General features: G+C 45.2%; 1 protein-coding gene across 5 annotated transcripts; it reads right to left on the minus strand.

Moving 5' to 3' along the window:
* Nucleotides 1-1,568: 1,568 nt before the first annotated feature.
* Nucleotides 1,569-26,589, minus strand: VGLL2 (vestigial like family member 2). Of its 5 annotated transcripts, XM_085611298.1 has the most exons (5): nucleotides 26,456-26,588; nucleotides 25,704-26,154; nucleotides 18,537-18,831; nucleotides 10,042-10,530; nucleotides 1,569-3,539 (listed from the first exon to the last, which is right to left on the minus strand). In XM_085611298.1, exons 2-5 carry the CDS (start codon nucleotides 25,782-25,784, stop codon nucleotides 3,496-3,498), a joined length of 909 nt encoding a protein of 302 aa, XP_085467424.1. In that variant the 5' UTR covers nucleotides 25,785-26,154; nucleotides 26,456-26,588; the 3' UTR covers nucleotides 1,569-3,495. The 5 variants fall into 5 exon arrangements, with proteins under 5 accessions (XP_085467424.1, XP_085467428.1, XP_085467425.1 ...); XM_085611302.1 differs by lacking the exon at nucleotides 25,704-26,154 and having other exon boundaries at nucleotides 26,456-26,589; XM_085611299.1 differs by lacking the exon at nucleotides 26,456-26,588 and having other exon boundaries at nucleotides 1,569-3,376; nucleotides 25,704-25,968.
* Nucleotides 26,590-26,964: the final 375 nt, after the last annotated feature.

Genomic DNA, 26,964 nt, shown 5'->3' on the forward strand with positions numbered 1-26,964 from the left:
TCTCCTTACTCCTGTACCCGGTGAAAATCATCGAAAAAGCCATCAGCCAGCTCACCTCCAGCTCACCTCCTTCATAGAAGAAAACAACATCCTTGACTCTTCTCAATCCATTTTCAGGAAAAACCACAACACCGAAACCACCCTCATCGTCGCGACAGACGACATCTTCTCCCTCCTCGGCAGTGGAGAGACTGTGGCCCTCATCCTCCTGGACCTCTCCACGGCTTTCGACACCGTATCTCACCGCACCCTAGCCCGATGACTACACGATGCAGGAATCCGATACAAGGCCCTCGACTGGATCCGCTCAGTACTATCCAGAAGAATGCAGAGGGTCAGACTCCCACCCTTCCTCTGGGACCCCTCACAGACCACCTGCGGAGTTCCCCAAGAATCCTCCATCAGCCCCCCCTGTTCAATATCTACATTGCCCTGCTCGCACCCATCGCCAGATCCTACGGACTTAATATGGTATCATAAGCAGAAGACACCCAACTCATCCTCTCTCTATCCAACAAACCCCACATCTCCAAACACAACTTCCAAGAAGGAATGGAAGCCATCACCAGGTGGATGAAAGACAGCTGCCTACAACTCAACTCGGACAGAACTGAAGTACTCATCATGGGCCCTAACCAAGACACATGGAACGACACCTGGTGGTCCCCCGCCCTCGGTAACCCTCCCCTCCCCCACCGACCATGCACGCAACCTCGGAATCATCCAGGACTCCGAACACAAAATGAACCACCAAATAAATGATGTCACCTCCTACAAAAGACCTTCAACTGGTTTCCTCTTGAGCACAGGAAAACCGTCACCCACACCCTCATCAGCAGCAGACTGGGCCATGGCAACGCACTCTACACCGGGAACAACAAAAACCTCACTTGCAAACTCTAGAATGGGCAGAACGTTTCCGCCAGACTTGTCCCCAACCTACCTCGCCACTGCCACATCACCAAACACCTGTGGACACTACATTAGCTCCCTTTCAAAAAGAGAATCACCTTCAAGCTTCTCACCCACGCCCATAAAGACCTCCACACCAGACCGGCCTACCTGAACCACCGCCTCTCTTTCTACGCACTCCAGAGATCCCTTCTCTCAGCCCAGCTCTCCTTAGCTACGGTGCTGCGCATCCAGAAAAGCAGAACAGGAGGACGGTCCTTCTCCTCCCTCACTGATAATGCATTGAACACCATCCCACTCCACCTCCGGCAGACACAAACACTCTCCAAGTTCATGAAGGACCTCAAGACCTGGCTCTTCGACAAACTCAAATGAACATCAGGACGCTTCCCCCCCCTCCTCAAAGCGCCTTGAGACCCCAAAGGTGAGTAGTTGCGCTTCATAAACCCTTGTTTGATTGATTGATTGATTGATTGATTGATTGGGTTGATTGATTGATTGATTGATTGATTGATTGATTGATTGATTGATTGATTGATTGGGTTGATTGATTGATTGTTGAGGCAGATAAACTCAATGACTGGGCAGTCACTGCCTCTTCTGGAAGTATTGAGCAAGTAGTCGAACTCCCTCAGTAAATCAACAATTGCCGAAAATAGAGGAAGCATATTGTATTTAATGTGGCATCTTCCACGTTGAAACCATCGACTTTGTTCAATAAACAGAACAAGGAAGTTAACGAGTGAAAGGGGGCGTGTAGCGATGGAGACAGAGAGATCAAGAAAGAGGCGACAGAGAGAGTGGGTCACAAGAGGACTGGATTATGATTGTTGCGTTTGTGTGCATGAGGGAAGGTGCAGTCGGTGGAAGAGATATATTGTGGTGAGAGGAAGGCTGAGAAGCATGAAGAATATTAATATAAAGGGTGAGAGGGAAAGGATGAGAAGAGGGAGAGAGATAGAACTGAAGCGAGCAAGAGAGACAAAACAGAAGAAAGAGAGTTAGAGCGCCTGAGAGTGGAGAGGTTGAGGGTAGAGTGGGTGGAAGGAAAGAAAGGAAACAGGAGAGAATTAGAGGGTAGGGCGCTGAATAAATAAAGGACAAAAGAACAAAATAAGGAGATGCAGAAGGTAAAAGAGAGCAGAGTAAGAAGAAATAAAACAAAGGAGAGTAAGCCAGACTCAGTCAGCTATAGAGAAAGAGCAGGCGAGAAACAAAGAAGCAAGAAAACAATGACTGAGACAAAAAAAGAGAATATTTTCATTCTATTTGTTGAGAGGAAGAGAAGAGTGGTGTAATTTAACTTTTGACTGTGCCAAAAGATGGTACAAGAGGGCGAAGGATGGGGACTAGCATGTAGTAGAGAAAGGGACAAACGAGTAAACTTCAAGACAGAGACAATGAAGGATCAAGGGAGAGGATGAAATAAAATGCTGAAGGCCAATGATGAAAGTAAAGCAGAGAAAATAAACGGAACGAAAGAAGTAAAATCAGTGGACACGTGGCATGTAAGAGAAAGTTTAAAAGGAAATACAAAATAAATCAGAGGAAACTCACAAGCACGGAAGGAAAGGACAGAAACCAGCCTTGCTTGATAGGCAGTGTAGACCTGTCGCCCATCTGCCATTGCCTAGGCTATCAACGGATATTGGTTTTCTAAAGGTTTTCCCGTTAATTGTAAATTGTTTCTAGTAAACAAAAGTAAATAGAGAGAAAAAAAACCTACAGCAATTGGAGGGCAACTTCCACCACATTGGCAGCCATGTGTCTGGAGTTTCAACAGTTGTCCCCATAACAGCTGCTCCCTGTAAGCCCACGGCAGGTGGCTGCTAGTAGCCCCTACCACTCACATAACCCTTCTGAAACGTTGTAGATCTTGCAGCTTTTAATAGTCCAGAAGGTTTCATTTACCCTACCAACATTCTTCCAGGGTCAATGTTCATTGTCCTGCATGAACAGTCTTAAGATAACAAAATAAAATATACAAATCCAGTTATTTTTAAAATATATACAGTAGCTAGCACACCACTGGCAAGAAATAATTCACATCCGTTTATAAAAAATATTCACAACACCAGAAGAAAAAGTAAGGAGCCCACGTGAGCCCTCACTTCAGCTGTCCAAAGTACAGTTCAGAAAACTCGTCAGCTTCACAAAAAAAGGTCCACCAGCATTTTTAGCCGTAAGCTTTTGAAGAAATCACTGCTATTTCTTTAAAGGCAAAGCATCTGGGGTTTCCTTGCCCCCTTTTTTCAGGGTTGTCCTTGCAGCGGATAGTGCATGGTTTCTGCCCCAGCGTCTCTGCATCTTTCCAGGTGATGTGGCGCCCAGGAGTGTCCATGCCCTGGTGGAACGCAGTCAACCCATTTTCCTTTGCAGCTCTGCGGGGCGGAGGTCTGTTTTTTGGTTCAGCGTTTATCAGGTCAGCTCATTAGGGTTCCACCACAGAAGGAATATCGCCGAGCTGCAAACCAAGACCAGAAGTGGTTACAAACCAAGCGCACTGCAGCGCGGACAGTGCCACCCACTCTACCAGGCCAGGGATCGCTACCACCAGGGGAGGGAGTCTGAAGGGAGGGCCGCTTAAAACCAGTAAAGATCCTTGCTCTTATCCTGAGGCTGCAAACCTGAGAATGCAAAGAGGTGGGAAAAAAAGAGAAAAGGCACAAGATGTTTAAGGACAGAGAAAGGTACACAAGAGAATTCCTGCAAGAAAAGAAAGCTGGATTGTAGCAATAGAGCATGAAAGTAAATTAGCAGAACAAAGAGAGAGCAAAAGGACATGTTGAAAGCAGAGAACCGGGGCCCTTCTGATAGCTACAAGTGATCTAGAAAAATCACCAGATTATTTACTGGAAATCTTAATCACGCCTAGCCCTTCCCTTTCTTATCAGACTAATTATTCCCTGAGACAGGTTCCCAGTTGCCTACCTAAATATCAACCACGTTAAACAAGGCCTCTTCTTACAGAATTTTCAGAGTAGCCATTTCCCGCCAGGCTGCGACACTGCAGGTCTAGTCAAGTAGCATGCCCTATCTGTGATTTACCAAATTACCTCCAGAGACTCTGCATATTACCGATAGAAACAAGAATTTGTAAACTAATGAAAATTTGAAAAACTGTATCCCAGAAGTGCACACGACAACCACAAATAACTTGATGGAATTAGAAAACTCCGTGTGATTGTCTACTCTCCCATATACCGACAGGCAGCGTGCCAGCCCCTGTAGGGCACTGGCACTCCCTTCACAGGTGAGAAAGGCAAGAAACCAATTCACTACTGCATGGAAAAGGTATCAACCCTTTTTTAGTCTCAGTCACTTATTATCTGACCACTTTGTTTCCACCCCGGTACCAATAGTTTAGAACGTTTCTTGACAAAAGCATCAAGATCCAGCTGAAGTGGGCATTGCCATGCCCCAAGTTGCCCCACGCCTGACGAAGAGGAGTACAGGTATCCTACAGGAACGTGGGGGCACCTGATACAAGAGTTCAGTAACCTGGAATGAACAAGAAAAAAACAAGCAGAGAAGGAGCTTCGCCACAGATGGTCAAGGCCGATGCTAAGTGTCAATAAGCTGTGGTCTGAACACAAACTACTCTTAATTGGTGTGTCCTTCAGTTATCTTCTCTATACCTCTCACTGTCTCTTCCCATTGCCGTATCAGGCATGTCCCACATGATGAGCTATTTCAGTATTTGTTTTCCCCCTCCAGCAATCATCTGTGCCCCTTGCCAGGAGTACTCAGCTAACTGACCTCAAGGATCTGCTTTTTGGCTCTGCGTTGACCAGATCTTCCTCCCTCCCAGCGATCTGCTATCCCCACCCCGCACACAATGCTTTCCTTCACACTATTGAGGGTTTTGGCATTCATTTATCTGCTCTAGGGCCGGATGATTAAAATAAGCTTTTATGCCCTAAAAGGGTTACTGCTCAATCCCAGACACTAATTATTTGATCACAGAACCTGATTTCCTGAGTCAATCACAGGAATTCAATTAGTGCCAGCTCAACAAATGGTCCCAGATTGGAATGAAGTTATCACAGAAGCATAATAATGAATTCTGAACATCCCTTCATTGGCCCGTCTTTAAATGCGGGAGATCAGTCATTAGCATGATTAGTTTATTAATGAATGCATTAAGCTAATTAATGATCTGTTGAGATTTTCGGATTAAAAAAAAAAGCTTATTGGCCTTCACTAGCAGAACATAAAATAGTTATTTAAAAAATACCCAAAGAATATCGCTCATCATTCTGGAAGCATTTTTATTGGCAATGAAATGTGTTCATTGCTGTAGACCTTCACTAATTGGTAACTGAAGCGCACTGGTTTTTAAACTAAGTACAATATTTTGTGCCACAAGTTTGGAAATTGTCCCAAACAAAATGGCCCAAATTGTTAAACGTGCATTTTCGGGTGTGGGCTCAATAACTGAAGGCTACTTACTTATTTTTCAGAAACGTTAATAAGTGGGTGTTGCTTATTAATCAAATCTTAAATCATTTACAAATCCAAGATGTTCAATATTTGCTCCAGAAATGCACAAGTTTGAATAGGAAGCGCATAAACTCTATGCAAGTTATGCATAGTCCATTAATCTTTCCAATAGGTCGGGTGTTGTCACTGATGTTTACAAATTGGCTTAATTTCTATAACTCTTCTCTATTGTTTTTAATGTGCCCCGTTAAGTCCATTGCCACTAGATGTTTCAGTCTCATTAAATGGCCCTGTTGGTTTTTCATTCCCAGCTCAGTAACTGTTCCAGCTCATTAATTGCTGCAGCTCATTAGTTATTGTCACCAACGGTTAGCTAATGAGCTTCTCGCAATCACAACTTATGCACAAAAGGAAATGTACATTAACTTATTTTCTCAGTTCATCTACTGCATTTTGAAAGTCACCATTCATTCATTCATTCATGCGACCGAACTCATGACGTGTCACAGAGGTAACCCCTCTGACCAAACTGATCCTCTAAGCCATGGGCGCTCCCTGGCATTCCTGCAAAAAACGAGGTTTTTTTTTAGCACAGCCACTTAGTCCTCAATTAACACCACCCCTCCTCCCCCACCCCATCAAGGAGTCCCAACTGTACATTTATCTCACCAATTTTGGAAAAACAGAGTATTTGGTTCGAGCACAGAAACTGCACAATCGAGGGTGAATATTAAAATATCCCCTCTTTGAACCAAAGCACTTATGGCACCAAGCAAGCATAGTAAGTCATTGCAACCCTTCCCCGAAAAGCTAAATTGTCTCTTCCATCAAAGCCTCGATCCATTCATTCCATCCACCCACTGATATCTAACATTCCACCTTTGCATTCTGTCATCCTTTCATTCATCATTGTCTTTTACCATTCTGTCCATCCATCCATCCGTCCACCAATATTCAAACCAATCGAACTCCAAACCTATCCATCTATGATTCCTAAACACCCTTACAGTCATTCATCCCTCCAGCTACCTTTCCACTCATCCACCCACCCATTTACTCCTCCTGCTCTTATACAAATCCCGCCTACCTTTCACTCATCGATCCATCTTTTCACTCATCCATCCATCTAGTCTTTCACTCATCCGTCCAACTACTCACTCATTCATCCACCCTTTCACCCATCCATCCACCATCTGTATAACATTCACGCTATCCACACTTGCCCATCCATCCATCCTTCACTCACGCATACACATTAATTATTTATGAGCCTTTGACTGCCGAGTTGCAGACAGATGAAGTCCATCAAGAACTCCTCCCCCACTCTAGCTGCTAAAGCCAGGGCAGGGGTGGAGGGAGGTTACAATACCCCTGTCCAAACCTATCATCCATCTCCCAACCAATTTATGTTTCCATCCTTTCAACCATCCATCCGCTCATCCATCCTTTCACTCCATCCATCCACCATTTCACTCATCCGTCCAATCATCTATCCACCCCTTCACTCAACCATCCACTCATTCATCCACCCTTTCACTCAACCATCCATCCTTTCACCAAGCCATCTATCCTTTCACTCAGCCATCCACCATTTACCCCATCCTCTTCATTCATCCATCTTTCCACTCATTCATCCACCCTTTCACTCACCCACCCATCCAGCCTTTCACCCACATCCATTCATCCTTCCTTTCACTCACTTACCCACCCTTTCACATTATGAGCCTTTGTTCGGCCAAGTTGCAGACATACAAGGCTTATCAAGAACTCCACCCCCACACTAGCTGCTAAAGCAGGGGCCTGCCCCTGTCCAAATCTATCATCCATGTCCAAACCTATCCATACTTTCAGCCATCAATCCATCCCCCTTTCACTTCTCCATCCAATCCTCCATCCACTAATTCACTCAGCCACCCATCCTTTCACTCATCCATCCACTCACCCATCTATTCACCCTTGAACACATCCATCCATTCACTCAACCATCCACCCTCCCATACATCCTTTTCCTTTATCCTTTCACTTAGTTAACCATCCTCTCACTCGTCCGTCCACTCTTTCACCCATCCACCCACCCTTTCATTCATCCATCCTTTCATCTATCCTCTCGCTCATTTATCCAGCCATCTCTCCATCCACCCTTTCACTCACCCATTCAGCCTTTCACTCACACATCCATTCATACATACATACATCCACCCTTCACTCACTTACCCACCCACCCTTTCACATTAATTATGAGCCTTGGTCTGCCAAGCTGCAGACAGAAGAGACCCTTTAAGAACTCCACTCCTGCTGTAGCTGCTAAAGCCAGGGGTTTACTACGCCCTGGTGCACAAAACTGTCAATATATTAATACAACGACCTCTTCACTGGCGACACCTCATTAACTGCCCTAGCTAATCAGACCCTACAAATTCATTTTCACAGCAGTTCATTATATGTCCCTGGTACAAAGATTACCATCTCAATAATTGCGTACCAAATGTCCTAATTTGATCCAAATGCTAATTATTTTGTCCTTATGCTTGTCTGTAGCTGCCTCAAACTGTGGCAGAAGGTAATAAATAGGTACAACTACAGCTGGCGAAGCAAAACAGTTGGTAAAGAAACTCACTAATTGATTTTACATCAGCGATTGTAGCCAGATATCTAACTGCCCATAACAATTAATGATTTGCTCTTATCTTATTACATTGAGCCAGCTAAATAATTGATACAAGGAAGTTGTCACCAGAAGCTTAATGTGTTCTGGTCAAATTTAGAGATGAATTACAGCATTTCTCCTGCCTATCCCTGCAGACATATGGTTGGATCAGGGTCTCTACAATTCTAGAGCATATGGAAATGTATAATTACCTTGATTACCAATCCAGGGTCTCAACTCTTAAACTGGATATCAGCAGATCATTGGCTATTCCAAGTTCATCAGTTCACTTGACCAACTCATTAAAATCATTTTCATTAATAATGCTTTGAATGTCATCATTTAGTGAATCTCATAAAGAGACCCCTCATTCTGATGCCTTCATCCTGGAAATTAAGTTAAAATACTCCGCTCACGAGGCAGTCTTAATAATTTATTAGTAGATGCAAACTCATTTATTGCACTGGGGCCTTTTCTAAGCAATCCAGGATTATTCATTTTATCTTGGTTCATTAATTGGTCCCAACAAATTCCCCTTATGGATAGTTTCAGAAATTTGTTCTGCAACATAGGTTTCCTCGCATATGATCCTAATAAAATGCTGTTAAGCTTTGAGAAGAGGCACGGAAGCATTATATAGATTAAGTTATTATTTATTAACAGTATATATGATATGTGTCCATGTCAAATATAGCTTGTTCGAAGGGATTGCACAAAGGCACTTTAATTACTGGGCTCGGCAAGGTGGCTAAATTTGAACGTATGGAAGTTTTTATTATTATTGTTATTATTATTATCTGGAGTTGTGTCATAATGAAATGAACAAAATATTACTTATATGTGGTCTCAATGGTTTAGTACGGCATGTCATCACTGAATTCTCAAAATTTGTAATGCATCTGTTCAAAAAATCTTTTTGACGACAGTTTTAAGAAACTTATTGCTTTTATTCTCCATGATTGTATTGATTTTTATAAATTGGACAATAAAGACATTATTATTATTATTAATTGGGCCCAGTCTGTAAACTGATACTAGTTATTACTAGTTCCTGAAGATCATGCTTCTGTCTCTTTAGCCCAAGCAGCTATCACCTTGAGTTGAGTGGATGTAGTACCAGCCTCATCTCACAGTGGCTTTGAATGCAAACAGATGTCAAGCCACGGCAAGACTCCTGGTCCACCTTTTACTCCTGCCTACTTCTCAAATTAGAGAAGCCATCCACAACGTCCCGCCTGGTTCCCAAAGGTCCCACCACTAGTTTAGAGGCAGCCAACCACAGACAGGCTGTGGGTATATAGAGGGGCATGCCCCTGGTCACATTTTATGAAAGCCAACCAACCCAGACTTTGCTACAGCGTTAACGGCAAATTTAGAGTGCATTATCTAGCTTTCCCAACACAAGGGCATGAAAAGGCATGGCAGCACCTTTATTACCAAATTGTTATTCTTGAGAGCACTTCAGGTTATTTCAGATTGTGACGCATGATTAGGTGAGGAACATGTAAGCTGATGTGTCACAATGACAGAAGGAAGGGGACGGTAAAAGCATGAGGAAGGAAGAGCAAGACTGCTCGGAGAAATGCCAGGTTTTACTGATAAGCTAGGATTTTAATGGAGGTGGATGAGAGTCTGATGGACAAAATGTGGTCATTGATTCTGCCTCCTGTGGACTAGGTCAACATTGTAAATCAGACTGCCAAAAGAAACTATCGATTTTATGTGATCTGACCATTTGTCCACCTTTCCCTGTATCCAACAATCAAGCTGATAATTAATCAACTGTTTCAGTATATGTCGTCAAGGCATTGAATGCTAAGAAAAATGTTTTTCTCAATCGCACAAACTTAAAAATTACATATCACATTTTAATGACTGAGCCATTATATGCTAGAATGATAAGACAACTCTACTTATGGGGAGGGAGGGGAGGGGAGGGGAATATTGCTATTGTGCCCATAAAGGCACTCAGCAGCCAGCTGGGAGAGTGGGTTACTGCATTTGCTAGTGAGGATATCATAGCACCTTTGTGTCCTTACCTGTGTCTACATTGAGACTCATGTCGCCCGGTGGCCCGGGGAAAGGGCCTGGTGTTGTCCATGCAGAAGGCTCACCCTTCCCCAGGTCACACTGTGATGTTCCTGGTGGCGGTGGAAGTCGGTGTGGCCTCACAGAGGTGGGCACCAGTAGGGAGCTGTACCGAGGGTCAAAATGGCTGCCGTAGACCTCATGCATGGAGGAGGGCCGCGTGTAGGCTGAACTCTGTGAGCTGAGGGAGTATGGCTGGTGGTGATGGTGATGATGGTGGTGGTGAGCTGGATGGTGCCAGGGCTCTGGGGGTCCCTGATGCAGGTGGCTGTGTAAGGATGCAGCAGCGGCAGCAGAGTATGGGTCAGAGCCAAAAGGCAGGTCTGGGTGCGGGCCAGCGAGTGGACTTCCCAGGGACGAGGAGGGTACAGAAGGCTGGTATGTGCTGTTCCAGAAGGATGGAGGGAAACTCCTCTGGCTCATCGGGTATCCAGAAGCATCTGCAGAAAGAAGTAGAGAGTAAGTACGAGGTGGAGACTTTTCCTTTCATAACATGTTTCTACAAAAAGAAAATCACACAATTAAGGGAAGAATTCAGTCCAAGCAATCTCCTTTCCTATAGGCAGTACTAGACTGCACAAACTAAGCTCCCCTTTCATAAACAAAAGTTTGTCCCAGTGCATCATTTAAAGTGTGTACTACTATCAAACTAGAGTTTCAGGGTGATGCTTCTTTACAATTTGTTTAACTTCCATTGCCAGAGAGGACCTTTCCAACCTACATGGACAGCAGGGAATGCCAACCACAATAAGCACCAGGTTTGTAGTGGAAATAACTAGGTACTCATTAAATCAATGGGACATGTTTAATGGATGATAATTCTATTCTACTTTAGGACATCCCTGGCACACACGATAAAGCGTGCCTGATTTAGACCCTCCGCCTCCCACCATTGACACATTGCTTCGGCTCGATCCAAAACCATTTGATACTTGGAAATGTTGGGCATCGTATCTGCGTGAACATTTAACACCGGATTGCTATCTATAGAGATATATGGAATGGCGAGTCATCCAGGAAAGGAGCACAGATTGCAAAAACAGAGTTATCCATTTCAAGCTCATTATTGGGTCCGGCTAATAGATGGCTGTCCTTTTTTGCACAGGTTTTCAACGAGAAACTTAAAGGAGGCTACTGCTTTCGGGCTTTACATCAGTTCATGGATTATGACTTCTTGCGTTGTTCTATTAAAAACGCTGCCCTATGTTTACTTTCACCAAACATATGCAGTCTCTCTTCACTGCTGAGGCCAGGCATCTGGACTGATAGAGATGAACTGGAAATTGTGGTTAAACATTGGCTTACCCATTGTACAGAGATAAATACCACCCCATCACTCCACTTCGACCCCTTGATGGCTTCATTACCACCCAACCAACTGCACTATAACCTCAGAGTGCCAGACTACCAAGGCTACAACTGCCCTACCAACCTCACCAGCACCCTATGATCCCCAAGCACTGCACCACTACACTACCACCGAGCACCAATGTAATACTATTCCCACTTTCCATGCCCTCACAACCACCAAAATAGCCCTACAACTTCTTGCATCAGACTACCACCCGCAGCACAACTCAATCACTCTCCAATTCCACGCTACCGCTATTCTGCACTACCCTCTCCACAAGCACCAAACAACCGAATTCCAGCAGCATGCTACTACACCAACAAATCAATAGTTCCTTTGCACCACCCTTCAACCCACCCAGAAACAGACTTACAAATCAACACTGTCATAATACCAATCCCTATACTCCACTACCATCCCAGCAGTATTCCACCCTTTTAGCACCACAAACAAGAAGGTGCTTGCACCACAGGCACATTTTATGTATTCTCTTCCTCCATGTAATTTGAGTTCATACTGCTATAGAAGGAAGATCATTGTGAGCAGTTATATAGTGGGACTCCCTTCAGTAGGCTGTAGATTGTCAGATTCAAAAGTGCCTTATATTGCTGAAAGAGCAGCTCGTGCAGGTTGCACGCATTTCGAAACAGGAAAGAGGGAGGTAGTGAGAAAAAAAAACACTCAACAAAATCAGGGGAAATGTATTTTCCCCATTGACCAATACTGAAACAGAGCACAGTTAAGGTGGGAGACAGCGAAAGTTTTTTTCTGCTTTAAGAATCGTTAGCCTTCCGCCTGAATCGGGTCTGTTGGCACGTATGAAGATGAATGCACTCCAAATGAGCAGGAACACCATTTGACAGCGTTGGCCCTTCCGGTGCCAACAATCACTTCCGGGTGGTGCAGCACTTGAAGTTAACTACAGTATCTCAGTTTCCATCATTAGCAAATTTGGAAAGTTAAAGTCAAACCCAGAAGCATTTTCTGTACCTCAGTCACAGTGTTACCATATTCTAAATAGCTGTTTTTCCACCCTCACTGCCCCCTTTTCATCTGTTTAATAGGGGTGTCCATTTAGGAAGCATTCACCTGCCTAATTAATAAGTTTTACACAATTTGCTAAATTATTATTTTGCAAATCACTTATATAACTTCACGACAATTTTGCCCTAGCAGCTTAGATCCTGAAGATTCTTCTTGCCAGTCCAGGCCACCATGCAGGGCTAGTGGGTTCAGCTCCACATCTAACTTGCTCTTCAATTAAATAACATGAACACCTCAGGCTGATTTAGCACCCATTTTAGGAAGTCATTAACTTCGGCACCTCTGTTTCAAACTTTAGTCAGGTCATTGCAAACAGCACGGTAAAAGCTACTGGTTATCTGTTTTGACTATGCCTTGCACACAGGTTGAGTGACATTCTCTTGAACGCTGTAGTGTCCTGCATGGACAAAGGAACACGGACACGTGTGGTTCTTTTTGGAGGTTCTTTATTTGGCGACCTCGCTGTATCTCCGGTATCGGCTAACTGCCGTTCCTGGCCCCCGGCTCCTCCCTTTCCGCCCGCCCTCGTCCTCCCTCGGGCAGGTCCTAGTGCCCCTCATGTGGGGTGCATCATTACAAACGCTGCAACATATCAGTGTCATTCATGTGCGAGTAGTACTCCAGGAGCTAAAGATCAAGCCAGGCAGGTTGGAAAAGGTGCAATGATGCCATTTTCCTCATTACACCACTTATGTTCTCGGGCAATAGCGCCAGTACCACAGTGAATACAAGCCCAGATTTGAGTTGGGTTTGCATGACTTTTTGGACGCAAAATCCTTTTTGGTATTTACAAACTAAAGCAAATTGTTATTTACGTTGGCACTGCATTGAGATACTTTGCGTCAGGTAGGTGCTGTATGGGTGGGGCATGGGCATTCCCATGCATCAACACATGGATTTGGATGTAAACCCATAACTACAAAGACTTGTAGACATTGATTTGTGCCACAATGGTGTGTCTGCCTGAAGCTGGTGTGACAAGGAGAAATAGCTTTATTTGTCCTTGTTATTTCCTCGCATTATGCAGCACACATACAAAGAGCAGAAAGCCACAAAGAATAGTTTTTGTGCAGCAAGGAACCATTTCCTTTACAAAAACTATCCTGACCTTAATGCAGATACCCTTGCACCATGGCACAAGGGTGCCCGAGTTTGTCTTAGGCAGCCACAAGTGTGCCAGCCACAAGCGTGCCCGCACATGGAGAGACAAGACACAGTTCTGATCTCTCCCGTTCATGCAATGCAGCGCAGCAACTTCACTCCTGTCAAAGCCCACGCAAAATCTTTTCAATTATGGCCCACGATTTACTTAAAAATGGCTTTCTGTAGTGGAAAACAAGCCAGCGTTACACTTGCTTGAAAGCAAGAGAGGTCAGTCGGTTATGGTTCCTGTACCAAAGATCCTCCACAACAGGTGGTGAAATGCTGGTCAGAGGCTTCCACCCTTCCTAGTGTGATAACAAAGACACGTGTACAAATGTCAATAAGCAACCACAGTAAATTTCCTCTAACGCTAATTATAAGGAAGTACACAGGACCCATTTGTTCAGTCCCAATCCTGTCTGTTTCTGTGTACGGTGGCAGGTTCTAAACTATCCACACGTCTTGGACAAACATGTCGATTTGACTGATAGTAGAGCCTGGCAGTTCATTTTCATCCTTTCCCTGTAATAGCCCATCCACACCATTGCATCCTCTTGTATCCAGAATAGACTTCCAACAACAGATCAAGGCAGGAGTGCCATTTATACCCGCTCAACGACTGGTTTTACGTTACAGCGCCGGAGACAACCAGGAGCGACTCGTCTATATTAAAACACGGGTTGACTATACTTGGCTTTTTTTTGTTGTTTGCAAGATTATTTTGAAAATAGGCAGCTGGCCAGGCGCGATGCCTTGACACCTGGTTTTCAATGACAACCAATTTGACACTGAGTCATTTGCATTTTTACTGTGTCAATTTTAACATTTATTTTCATGCAATATCCTTGATGTTTATGTCAACCCACACAAGAGGGGAAATTTAATTTGGCCATTAAACCCATCCTGGCATTTTAAAAAGCCTACTTTTTTTAACCAAAAGCATTATAAAAAATGTACTCACATTTCACTTTTCAATAGACTTGATAGTGGAATTAGTCACAGTAGCCCTTGTGGCATATACCCAAACCAAAAGGAATTACGTGAAAGTGTCCTAGCGGGTCTAGGCCCAATTCCTGGCCTTCACCAGAGTGGCTGTCCGGAATCCAAGAATCGTTATTCACATTGAAGCCTCTAGCTTCTCAAAAATATAACTGGCCCTCAAACTACACCCGAGCATGGTCTGTAGTTGCCTGGCCTATTTAAGCACTAAAGAAGGTTTTAACAGGTAGAAGTAACCAAAGCCTGTATGTTGTGTGTGTGTTCTTTAAGTCACTCATGCTAATCACCTCTCCCTGTTTCTTTACCAGAATCAAAGCTGTTCCGGAGGACAAATTATCAGTTACCAAACCACTTAATGTTTATGTTCTCCAGGAACAAACTCGCTCCTAGACTAGATACCCAAAAGACAAAATATTTGATTTTGTTAGTTTGATATCCTTTTAATTCTCTTGGAAGTAAGTTTTAAGCATCTTATACATTTTTAAACCCCACTGGTACAGGCTCCAAGAAGGCTATAGAGAGGAGAATGTGTCCTGTGTCTCAAGTCTGTGTGCAAAGCAGCTCATTTTGGCTTACATGCAGGTAAATACTTAACAGGTTTAAGCAAGAGAAGAATCCTGTTTTAATCCAGAATGAGGAATTATTCCAGAAGACGTTCCTGAATGCAGACGCATACAGACACCTGGGTATAAGAGACCTGGCTGAGGCAGAACAGAGGCGGGTGGTGCCCCACAGAGCCACCCCTGTTCACAGAAGTCTACCTTTGCACAACTAAGAAACTGAAGGTGGGAAATGTTTTTGTCTCCTGTTCTATCAATGATGCAAGGCAGAAGGCTTGTGGTTTTTTAAACTGCCTTGGATAACGGGAATCAGGTTATTTTCCTCAGCCCACGTTTATATATTTCCTGCAAAACATTATTAAATTTCTCAAGTAGAGTCGAGGGGCACAATTGATCATTCGTTTTGGTGGTTATTTCGTGCACCCGTTCCATAAATTGAGAGGACTGTACCTCACTTCCAAAATACCTTTGATAGAAAGTGACTAGATGCAGTAATAGTATAATGACCCTCAGTGAGCAGGTTTTTATTACTCCTAAACTAACTTTTTACAGCTCGGTGTCTAAATGTTCATTGTTCATATAATTCAACGTAGAGGCTACTCTCTCTGCGTGGTGATGTTGCCGCTATACAATTCTGTTGAATATGTCAAACTAGCTGACAAAATCGCAAGTACGCTTGCCATTTTTAGCCCAAGCTTGGAGGCCAGCTAGCTCTAATAACAGTGACAGCCCCTTAATGAATGAGTGGCCCAGAAAAGGATAATAAAAACAGACCTTAGCTCCTGCACATCAACATTTTTCAGCCAAGATTATGTGCATATCTATCCTTAGTGTTCTTGTTAATTGTTTTCATTACGGAGGTAAAAGGTGACTGGACAGGCGGCACCCAGAAAGAACAGAGAGTACTACAGTTGAGCTAGTGTCGATAAAGCATGTACTCCTCTGCTGCCTATAAATGTCACTATGAGACCGTTGGTACACCACTTTGCAATTGAGTATGAAGCAAGAGCTAAGGAAACAGCAAATAAATCATTTTATTGTTCAGTACTGGCTCTGTAGGTGTGGGCGGGGCTGCCCACAGAGCAGGGGTAGGATTGGTGGGCACTTTTATAACTGTGAATGTTGGATTGGCCAGCCATCTTGTGCTGGCCAAACAGAAATGCACACGTAGCATGTTCTCCTCCTGGCTGTATTGCACAGTCGGGTGAAGAACATGCACAGGCTCCCACTACCTCTCTGAGCACCGAACCAGGCTGCTCAGACCAATCACAACACTGCTGTCATTCTGATGAACGAGTTTTGTGATAGGCTTAGGGAAGTCTGGGAGTCTGTGTGCTTCCTGCATCGACCGAAGAGGACGGAGGAGAGATGGCGGGCAGTAGATAAGTGAAATGTTCTTTTTTTTATCTCCCGTGCGGAAATAAATACTGAGACTTGGCTAAGAAAATATTCCCTCATTGAGAAAAAAATATGCATTCCCAGAAACAGAAAATGTCCTCCGTGGAGGCAGAGAATACAGAAACATTGGGCCCAGGAGCACAGTAACACCAGGACAGATAATGTACACACATTTGGCCAGGGTAGTTCAAACAAGGTGACACGCTGACTGAGCGGAGAGACGGATGTGCATGGGACAGCAAAAAGCCGATACTGTAGTAAGAGGACGCAAGACCAAGGAAACACCAATATATGCACCAAGGCAAAATGCCAGTGACCATTGAGGCCATGCACGTTATAACTGAAACACGGAAGACCCACTGATCACACTCACACGGGTCTGAAGAGAGGCCACAAAGCTGATCTCCCTACAGAACTCTCATTGGGAATGGCCATATCCAGCAGACAACAGTCTTCAAGCAGAGACAAAGAACAAAGCAAAGAGACCAAAACGTAGTGTTAGTCAGCGACCTCTTCAACACTAAAATAACAAAAGTGCTTCCCCCACCTAGTTAGCGCACAGAGCTTCAGTGTCATCTTAAGAATTTTGCGGGCCCTGGGCAAGAAATATTTTTGGGCCCTTCTTCAGAGTGGTTGTAAATTATATTACCAATAATTTACCAATTCCAGCCCCAGGATGACAAACGATAATTACTTGTACATTAATGACCAAAATAGAGAAATAGACTTGGGTGAGATAAAGAAAAAGTTCATTTTCACAGGGGCCCCATGGAAGGTGGGGGCTGTGGGCGATTGCATACTTTTCCCATGCATTAAAACGTCTCTGCAGGCTCCTTGCCTTGACTGTATTCACCCTAGTCAATGCACAGATCCCTGTGGGCAGTGCTTTAATTTAAGCCAATGGTTTCCGGTGCTCAGCACTCGCACTTAATTGTCTGCACACTGGCAATTGTGACAGTCTGCCACAAGGTGGCTCTGTCTGGCTGATTTAGAGAGGACCACAACAACAGTTATAAATTCAATATACATTAAAAATTACTATTATCTGCCGCCCAAGTCATTCTTATAGCTTTGTGTGGTCTGAAATAGTCACACCTGTAGGAGTGGGAGGGTTAGTAGTTGTGTGGTCCTTAAACCTCCTCTAGCCCCCCTTGTGTGATTACATGGTTACCATCACTGGCAACATGGCAGGGGCAATGTGTGGTCCAAGCTGCAGTGGCCTCCTGACAATAGCCCTAGCGCTTATTTTTTTCTTCAAATCCAGTACTGTCTATGAGTCAGTGAAATTCAGGGCCTCCTTAGTGAGTAAGTCTCCAGTGAGCGGTCAGGGCTGGATCGATGTGTCCCATCCCCCCTGCCCACACCATTCAGTCCACAGAGGCCACCTGGAGGCCGTGAGACTGAAGGCCTTGGCTGTATTCTTTAACCCCAGCCGTCAATTGCCACAGTGGCTCCTTGGGGGTCAATGACCATAAAAGTCTTGGCTGTGCTTTTCTTCCCCACACCCAGAGTAAGAACACAGGGTTCCGTCCCCCACACCACTCAGTGCACATGTCTCCCTAGAGATAGTGAGGCTGAAGGCCATGGCTGTATTCCACTACTACTGTCCCCACTCCCCATCCCAGTCAGGGCACATGGCTTCCTGGGGGATGTTGCTTAACACCTCCCCACACTGTTAGTGCAAAGGGCTCCCTGAGGTCAGTAGCACTCAAGGTCCTGGCTATGTTTTATCAATCTTCAGCCCCCCCACCACCACCATCCACAGTCAGTGAACATACCTCCCTTAGTGTATGTCAGCATCCATCCTTGCATCATCATTCAGTGGATCGGGCTCCCTGAGGTCAACAAGACTGAAGGCCTGGGCCTTGTCTGTGCTCTGTCACCACCCAACGTATTCTCATTCCGTGCTTTGAGCCCCTGGGCTCAGACTGACCTGCAAGGCGTCACTCACCTCTCCAGGCACTGGCGCTCCTCGACGCCTTGGAGCTGCTGGGCGAGTAGCTGCTGGGCTGGCTGAGGGCCCGGCTGAAGTGCTCGTCCACCACGGAGCTTATGTCGCCCTGGAAGTAGGTGAAGAGCACGCAGCGGGAGCTGAGGTACTCGGCCTCGGGCGGTCGCTCCTTCTCGGGGCTGCATTCCTCCTCCTTGATGCTGGCCGGCGCCTGGCTGGAGAAGGAGCTGCCACTGCTGCTGCCGCTGCTGGCGCTCTCCGGGGCCTCCTGCATCTTCGAGTAAAAGGCGAGCTTCTGGGGAGAGAGCCAAAGACGACCAGTCAGCTCCGACTTAGAAGCACAGAAACAGTCCCCAGCTCGCGCTGAAGAGCCACAGTGAACCTACAGATACCCGTGCACACATACAAAATTACATAAGGCAAGGTCCATGCATTAGAACAGAAGTGAGCCGAATCCAACGAAGATATCCAGTCTTCTTTAATAAGTTGTACACAAGAAGCCAGCTGGCTTCTTGTGTACAACTTATTAAAGAAGACTGGATATCTTCGTTGGATTCGGCTTACTTCTGTTCTAATGCATGGACCTTGCCTTATGTAATTTTGTATGTGTGCACGGGTATCTGTAGATTCCTATTATGTGTTAGGGTTTCCCTGCACAAATTAAGGGGTTTTAGGGTTTCCCCTTCTCAGTTAGCACCATACCTATTTGTTGTAATTAGATACCTCATACGTGAACTTGCTGAGTGCCATGTCTTCCTGCAGACTCTAAACCCGTATCTTCCTGTACTAGCCACAGTGAACCTGACGATGGTAACATCTAGTCTGTAAGCACGCCATCAACAAGCACAGACTGCAGTATGTGTGGAAAACAATGCTGGAAAGTAGGGGGAACCCACCGGAACCCAGTTCCAGCAGCCATTTCTGGGACGGATACCCAGGGGAACATGCTGAATTTGTCCTGGTGCCATTTTCAGACATCAGGACATAATTCAGCAGTGCCTGCATGCTGCCTGCATTCTCTTCAGAGCAGCAACCTGCGAGCAGCGAGGGGGCTTTATTATTTTTATATCCTAAAGTGCCTAACAAAAAGGCCAGACTTAAAGGGTCATCGTCCCTTCTTTTGTTCAACTATCGTTCTGGCACTTACTGGAGCCTACCAACTAAATACAAGGATACTAAGGAACCCAGTTTAACATTTCACAAGTTCTTTAGAGAAACTGACTTGGAGGCAGGTTTTTGGCCTTCTTCAACACCCTTTGTGTGTATGAGTAATTAGACAAATAATAAATAAAGAATAATTAAACAAGTAATTAACATAATTCATTATTTTGCAGCACTATTCATCCCAGTGTAAGGAATGGGTGATTTACAACACACACAGAGGCACAATAAATCATACGAGTTTGTAAACTAATATCCAGGAAATGTAACATAAGACAGTGGGGATATATGGTGTAGGAGTTACATATCATCCATACTTGTAGACATTATATGTTGAGAGAGAATAGTCGGGAGGAACACAAGGTCAGGATATAAAACCTAAGGCCGCGATTGTGGTTGTCTGTACTAAAAAGACTTTATTGCTTCCCATAGAAACACTTCTTTGAAATCTGAGAGTAACAGATCAAAATAGAAAACAATAAGGATCTAAACCCATGGCTGACAGTTTGCACGCAGCACCTTGATGCCGGTAAATAGAGCACGGCGCTATATTAGAAGGATTACAGCTTATGAAGTGGAAGTAACAAAATGATCTCAGTGTCAAAAGTAATAGCCCACTTACCTATCTACATAAAATATGAATCTGTGATCTAAATGTTACACTGTGTGCTTTGCAGCAGGCACATTAACCCTTGATGCTACTTTATGAGTCAAAACTGTGACTGGACAAAACACTGAACTTTCTAAGAACTGTGTTAACCACTAGAGTTCTCTATAACTACTAGTGCAATCCACCTAAAATTGCTAGAATAGATTTACTGCCACATATGTTCTTGTCAATTTCTTTGCAGCAGATTTTTAAAATTAATGTATACATTGGCTGATTGTTTTTCAAGCTCTTGCCTCTGACTCTGCCCCTTTTCCTCCGCCACACCTTGAGCCCCAATCAATGGGTCCCCGGAGTAAATGTTTTATAATTGCAGAACTGATGGAAAATGACCATCTCTTTAGAAACACACTGGCCAAACCTGGAGGGTATTCTGTTGTTGATGTACCCTACTTTCCCCACTCCACCCCACCAACCCAGTCATTCATCTACCCATCCATTTAACCATCCCAACAACCCATCCACCCACCCATTCTTCACAAATGTACATCGACTGAGCGTTGGAGCAGAAATACATAGAGAAGGGTCCCTGCTGCAGTTTGACACTAGCATTTGGTTTCCAGACATCAAGGCTGTTTGCAAATGACTGTGCAAGAGAAAAGAGTACATCAGATCCAAAGCAGTCGACTTTTCGTCGCAATTAGAGTTACATTTGCAAATAGGAATAATGAAAAAAAAAACAAGAGTCCGTGCCCAGCGTTTTTCAAATGAGTGTCACCTGCGCTGCTGGATGCCAATGCTGCCCTGTCTCGATTCCACCCCATAACTCTTATTTCTACAACCGCACACCTCCCCCTCTTTACCTCACTCTTGCAAGTTCTTTTTTGTGTCTGTTTTCTCCCCGTGTATCTCTCCACCTCTTCCTCTATTTTCCGTCTTTGTCTTAAAACGAGTCCAGGTCCCTGAAAATGAGAGTGGGCACCTGCACAAATTAATCACCGTGGCCTACAGAAACACGCTTTTCTAGCTGTTCTGCGTGTGACATACGACAATCTTTCTGTCCATCTTTTTACCACAACTGCCTCTACTGGTGGCCCTTGTTTATAGAGAGCGTCGCTCCTACTGCGCATTAGGGCACTGGCTGTAATTAAAACAACCGAATGCGACGTTTTTACGGCTCGCGCGCCCTGTCTTAGGTAAAGAGCCATCTTTAAGGGCACCTTCTGGAATAATAGCATTGGATAGTACCCGCGACCCACGGCCGCATCCTACCTACTGAACTTTAACCGTCACGCTAAAATATTGAGATAGCTTCCTGCGCTCCAGTGACCGACTGCCAAGTCACCACAAGCGCCATGGGCTACATTAAGTGCATATGCAACTACACGTGGTTATTACGCCATGGGCTACATTAAGTGCATTACTGCAACTACACGTGGTTATTTGTCGGACTCCACAAGCATACGTACACCACGACTGATTTCATCGCAACGTGTTTTATAAAGCGCCTGCTCCTGGGGCGCAGCTGTTTCACATCGGGGCACATGAGCGGCTTTGTTATTATTTAATAACTTACTAGCGTTTGGTATGTCGACTTTAGAGCCATGATCGTGAGGTCGCCCCTGCCAGAAATCGAGCGTGTAAAAATGTAGGTAACACCAGTAGTTTAACCAGTGTGACCGGGCCCTGGTACAGGGAAGGAAATGTACCCCAGACTGCTGTCTGAACTATAAAATACAGCAAAAATCAGTAGTCATTGGGCCCCGGTGTCACTGCACCTGCTGTACCAATGAAAGCCACGCCTCTGGGTAACACTCGGATGGCACAGACAGGTCGAACACACTGTGCCATAGTATTCTATATCACGCGCACAATCTCATCCGCCTTATACGTTGTTGTCAAGGATCACTCGAGGCATCAGCCCTGGATGCTCAGCCCCTCTCTTGAACCGCGCATCTGCTTCCAGCTACTGCCAGAGCTTCAAGTGGCTGTTTATTTGGCTATGAATAAAAGCGTCATTTCCAGTTAACACGTGGATCCTGTGCTGCACGTGACAGCAAAAGCGCTGCAGTACCGTGCATCAGAAGAGAATGCGCAGCAGGATACAGGGTAGGACCGTGAGCGCGAGCACTTTGCACCAGTGCAATAACACATTGCACGCACGCTTAGTTCTCACCACTAACTAGTGCAAAAACGATATTTGCGCGTAGTGAGCTATGCAACATGTTTACCATACACCAACAGTGCCAACAAATCCATTTCCAGGTCAGCAAATCTGTGCACATGCTTTGCACTGGTGTGGCGATGCAAGCCTGCAGTGCACTAGTGGTGAGTGTGTGGGGGTGGGTGCATGGTCTGCTAACAAGATCTAATCTGCAAGATTCCCCGAATACACGGAGAATACAGCAGGATTGTTGTAGGGGCAGGAAACAGTGTTTACTTTGTGCAAGAAAACACCGGTGTTTATTTTTGGGACTCAGGCTTAATTTCTCACCAGACTTTGATTCAGAGTTAGCGATAGAACGGCAGAAAAGAGAAAGCAAGATTAAGAGAAACCCAACATAACAGAAAGTAGGAAGATAGTGATGAACGTGAACATGAAAGAGATAGAATGCGTAGAGAGGTGTAAGACAAAGGCATGAGGTGAAATAAAAGAATAAAATTGGGCACCTTTAGTATTTGGCAACCCTGGCTGTCCGAGATTGGGCTACTTGGAAAAACATTTCGCCCCAGCACTTGCTTTATTATAGTGTTCATTGATCTGGCAGCAAGAGGGGCGGGTGCGTGGGCAGAGCGCCGAGATGCCAACAGATCCACGGGCTTGGCTTCCGCTCCTCTGGTGCTTCCCACCCGGAAACACCCGAGGTGAAGTACCATTTTGAGTGGGACAGAGGGCATCAGAAATATGAAGTTGCTACATACATTTGAGATCGCGTGGGCAAAACCAGCAACAGGGTGCAATATGACCCGTGGGAAGGCAAGGTGGGGGGCATAACCAGCACCTTCTGTCTCTATGGTAACTATATATGTTTTATAAACAAAATGTGACCGTTTTAAAATAGCACTTAGTAACAGATGCTTATCTACTGATGTTTAGTGGGTTTAAAGTACCAATCTTAGAGGTAGGAAAGGCTGCGTCGGTTCTGTTAGGAACCTGAGATTGTAGTGCGTCGTGTTAGAAGCGAGCCCTTAACCGGCCCAGCCCAGGAAGCGGGTGACAATGTCCATGCTTTCCAGGGCAGGTCAAAGGGCAGCACAAAGGAGTGTGTGATTCCAAGCGAGATCTGGCAGCTCTGACTGACTTTAAGGGACATGGCTGCCCTGCTGTGCAAGGATCGCGATCCCCCAAAAAGAACGCAAGACATTTCAGAACAGGACACAATCCACCCATTTTGCGCTAGATGCACTTTGCTCGTTTTCCTTCAGCTTGTTTCCAATTCGTGACGCTTGCGTGCACTGTCAAATATATAAATAAAAAACAGTCAAATGCTTCCACGCTCGCTTTCAAGTGAAAATTCTCACACAGTTGATACTAGGTTTTATTTAAGGACTAGTGCTATAAACTGGAAAATCATCCCGTGCCTCAAGTCCACAAATTCGTGGGCACCAGTGCCCGCACCAAGTGTGCAACAGAGCGATGCAGCTGCAAAATGCTCCTTCCCAAATATAAACACGGGATGCGTTTTCCAGCTCAAACTGCAGCACTCTTAACAGTGCCTAAGTCTGCCGAGGATCAAACCACGGCGTATACAGGCCTAAAAGAAACAGCATCTGTTTTGAATTTGTCATTTGGAAAACGAAGTTCGTTCACACTGGCTTCTGTTTCCCCGGAGCAACACAGGAACAGGTGCAGACTGCTGCACAGAGGTTCTTACAGACAGAAAGGTTGCTGTGGAGTCGGCGGATTTAAGAAGGGGTGCAGACCTCGTCGCCATCCAGCGGAACACATGCTGAGGTTTTACCGACACAACTGAACCACAACTGCCGACCAAAAACAGAGAGGTGGCACGTCCATGTCCGAAGTGATGGAGTCGGGTTAGATGGACGCCGGTCACAAGTAGGGGGCCGCAGTTCACAATTTTCTAATGTGGTGTTGAAACAACCGATGAATGAGTGAATTAACACGTGCCAGTAACTTGTGAGCGGCGACGAACCGACAGCGTTTTAACCAGGGTTGCGCACACTGGTTAAAGGTTCGTTGTAACATTGTATCCATTCACTTCATTAAAGGCAAGGCGGGGCCACACCCACAGTTTCTGTTTTGTGGATGGTCTGCACAGCAGCACGAAGAAATGCAAGAACCAGACGTGCAAAAGCCAGCGTCACAACTTGTCACTAATTCGACTAACACAGATTCCACGTGTGGCTGTACTGTCGGTGTACACAAGGCAGTTTCCTGTTTAGCGCCCTCATGAAAGTTCTCCTGTCACGCGTTATACTTGGCGCTTTCCGTGTAAAATCCATTGTTAAACCTTTAACACACGTGCGCACATTTGTTACCCCTTTCCAGGATGCCGCACACGAGCCTTCCAGACTGGCAGCGTCTGTAATGTTGAAAGTTTGCGCCCAAGAGCCGTGTGAGGGGTGCACATGTGGGCGTGGTGCGTGCGGAAATTACTCATTAAACTGTTAGAAACATTATGCAGATGCACTTAGACAAGGGCCGTCCATCTGGGCATTAATTGTAACGCAAACAAACTCCCACACACAATAATCGCAATGAAAGACATGAGATATCTGACAACAAGTGAGCTCAGCTGTCACACTGACACCCACCAATGAACTGCATTACGCATCCCCCCTCAAGTCGTTCCATTGAGATCGCACCCTACTCTTTGCAGGCGGTTGCTTCCACACAATCTTATTCTGCCCCCTCCTAGCAAACCTACACCATTCTCTTTAAATAGACTCACCCCTTTGGCTTTAATGCAATCGCTCACAAAGAAACCTGAACTCAACCTAATGAAGGAATCAACGTTTTAAGAGGCATAGGGCCTGATGTATCCAAAGGTTTTATCCATTCCTTATATGTGGGAAAAGGCATATAAGGGCAACAGTCTCCAAACACTCGAAAAAATGGACCGTCAGGACTGCTCTCAAAATTACAAACACAGCTTGCTTTCAGGGATAAAGTCTTCTAAACTATCCAAAAATCCGATTCAGACCATTGCATGTTAAGCTGTATGACTGGGCATGCATGCCAATACACATACCCTTAGAGGCGGAGGATCAAACTCTTAATTTACTCACACATCTTTAAGAAAAAAAACGTATTCTTTCCGTGAGCCCTTTAAATTACCAATATCGCCTTACGCACTGCTGTAAAAGTTAATGCATATAAGAAATGAAACTTTTATCAAATGTTGGCATGTATGCTTAAGTAAAGAGGAGTTACGTACCTGGTGGTATGGGCTATAGGCTGCTGCAAAGTATGGCTGGGGTGGACCATAAACCTGGTACATAACATCCAAACAGCTCATGGCTGGAGGCAGCTGGTATGTTCGTTTATGTTCTTGCAACTCTTGTTCAGCAGGGGACAGGCGGTCGCTTCATGGGCGGCCCTAGACCATGGCGGGGTTGGTGGGGGCAGGTGCAGATGGTGGTCCGCGAGTTTCCCACACGCTCTGACTTCAGCGCAGAGGTCCAGCGCAGTCCCAGTGGAACAGCCGCGGCTCTGCACTCAAGAGGCATTTAAACCGCACGCTCTGACGCGTGACGTCAACTGAAGGCCGGGGAAGTGGAAGAACAGTGGCCAATAAGGGAGCGAGCCGGGTCGAGCGCGTGGCTTCTGGCTCCAGGTCTGGCTGTCAACATGGCTGAAGAGATTTCGTTGTCCGGCTGCGTTGGATTCTTAGACACGGAAGAAGGACTGGATGTCAAACATTTTTTTTTCCGACACTGAAAAGTGCACACACTGAGATCTAATACGATATTCTGACAAAGATGACGTATTTAAAAAAATATATAACTGATAAAATCACTCCTTCTGCTTCATATTCACTATGAACTCGCCATAACGCTTAATTTTGAAACCATTTGCAATTCTGATGTATTTGCAAATGATTATATCCTAATACAATGTTTTCATTATTTTAGGGAAAATCTACAGCTCAAATATGGCCGCCACCGAAAGGTACAGTGCTGCATATACCTGCATAAAGGTGCATTCGTAGTAGGCGCTGGCACTGTCCTACCAGCGCTCTGGACATAAGCTAAGCAGCTTCCCAGGGGGTGGCAGGCTACAGCCGTCCGTTCAACAACTTCTCGTAAATAACATCGTGTCCGACTAAAGAGACAGGTTTTACATAGGGGGCGTGTGCCGAGAGTGGGCAGAAATGAGGAGGGCAGGCGCCCCGCAGCCATCTGCTCCCCCCGCAGTGCCCCGTGCACGCACATCAGGCCACCCAGGGAAAGCAAGGGCTGGAGCTACGGGTGCTCGAGAGCCTGCAGCTGCTGCAGCAACTGTCCCAAACTTTGACAGATAGCGCTACTTATTTTAAAGAATGCCACTAAAAAGTCTGCATGGGCCTATTATAATTCCATGCTTAGTCTAGCCAGATTCAAGAGCTCCGGGGGCAACCCCCGGTTTATCTACCCGACAACCAGCTAACAGCATGCGGCAACACTTGCCTTTTGTTTGAATTCTGTTTAGTTGTAGTT

Source organism: Triturus cristatus, chromosome 6 (genome assembly GCF_964204655.1).
Source record: "Triturus cristatus chromosome 6, aTriCri1.1, whole genome shotgun sequence".
Classification (NCBI taxonomy): Eukaryota; Metazoa; Chordata; class Amphibia; order Caudata; family Salamandridae; genus Triturus; species Triturus cristatus.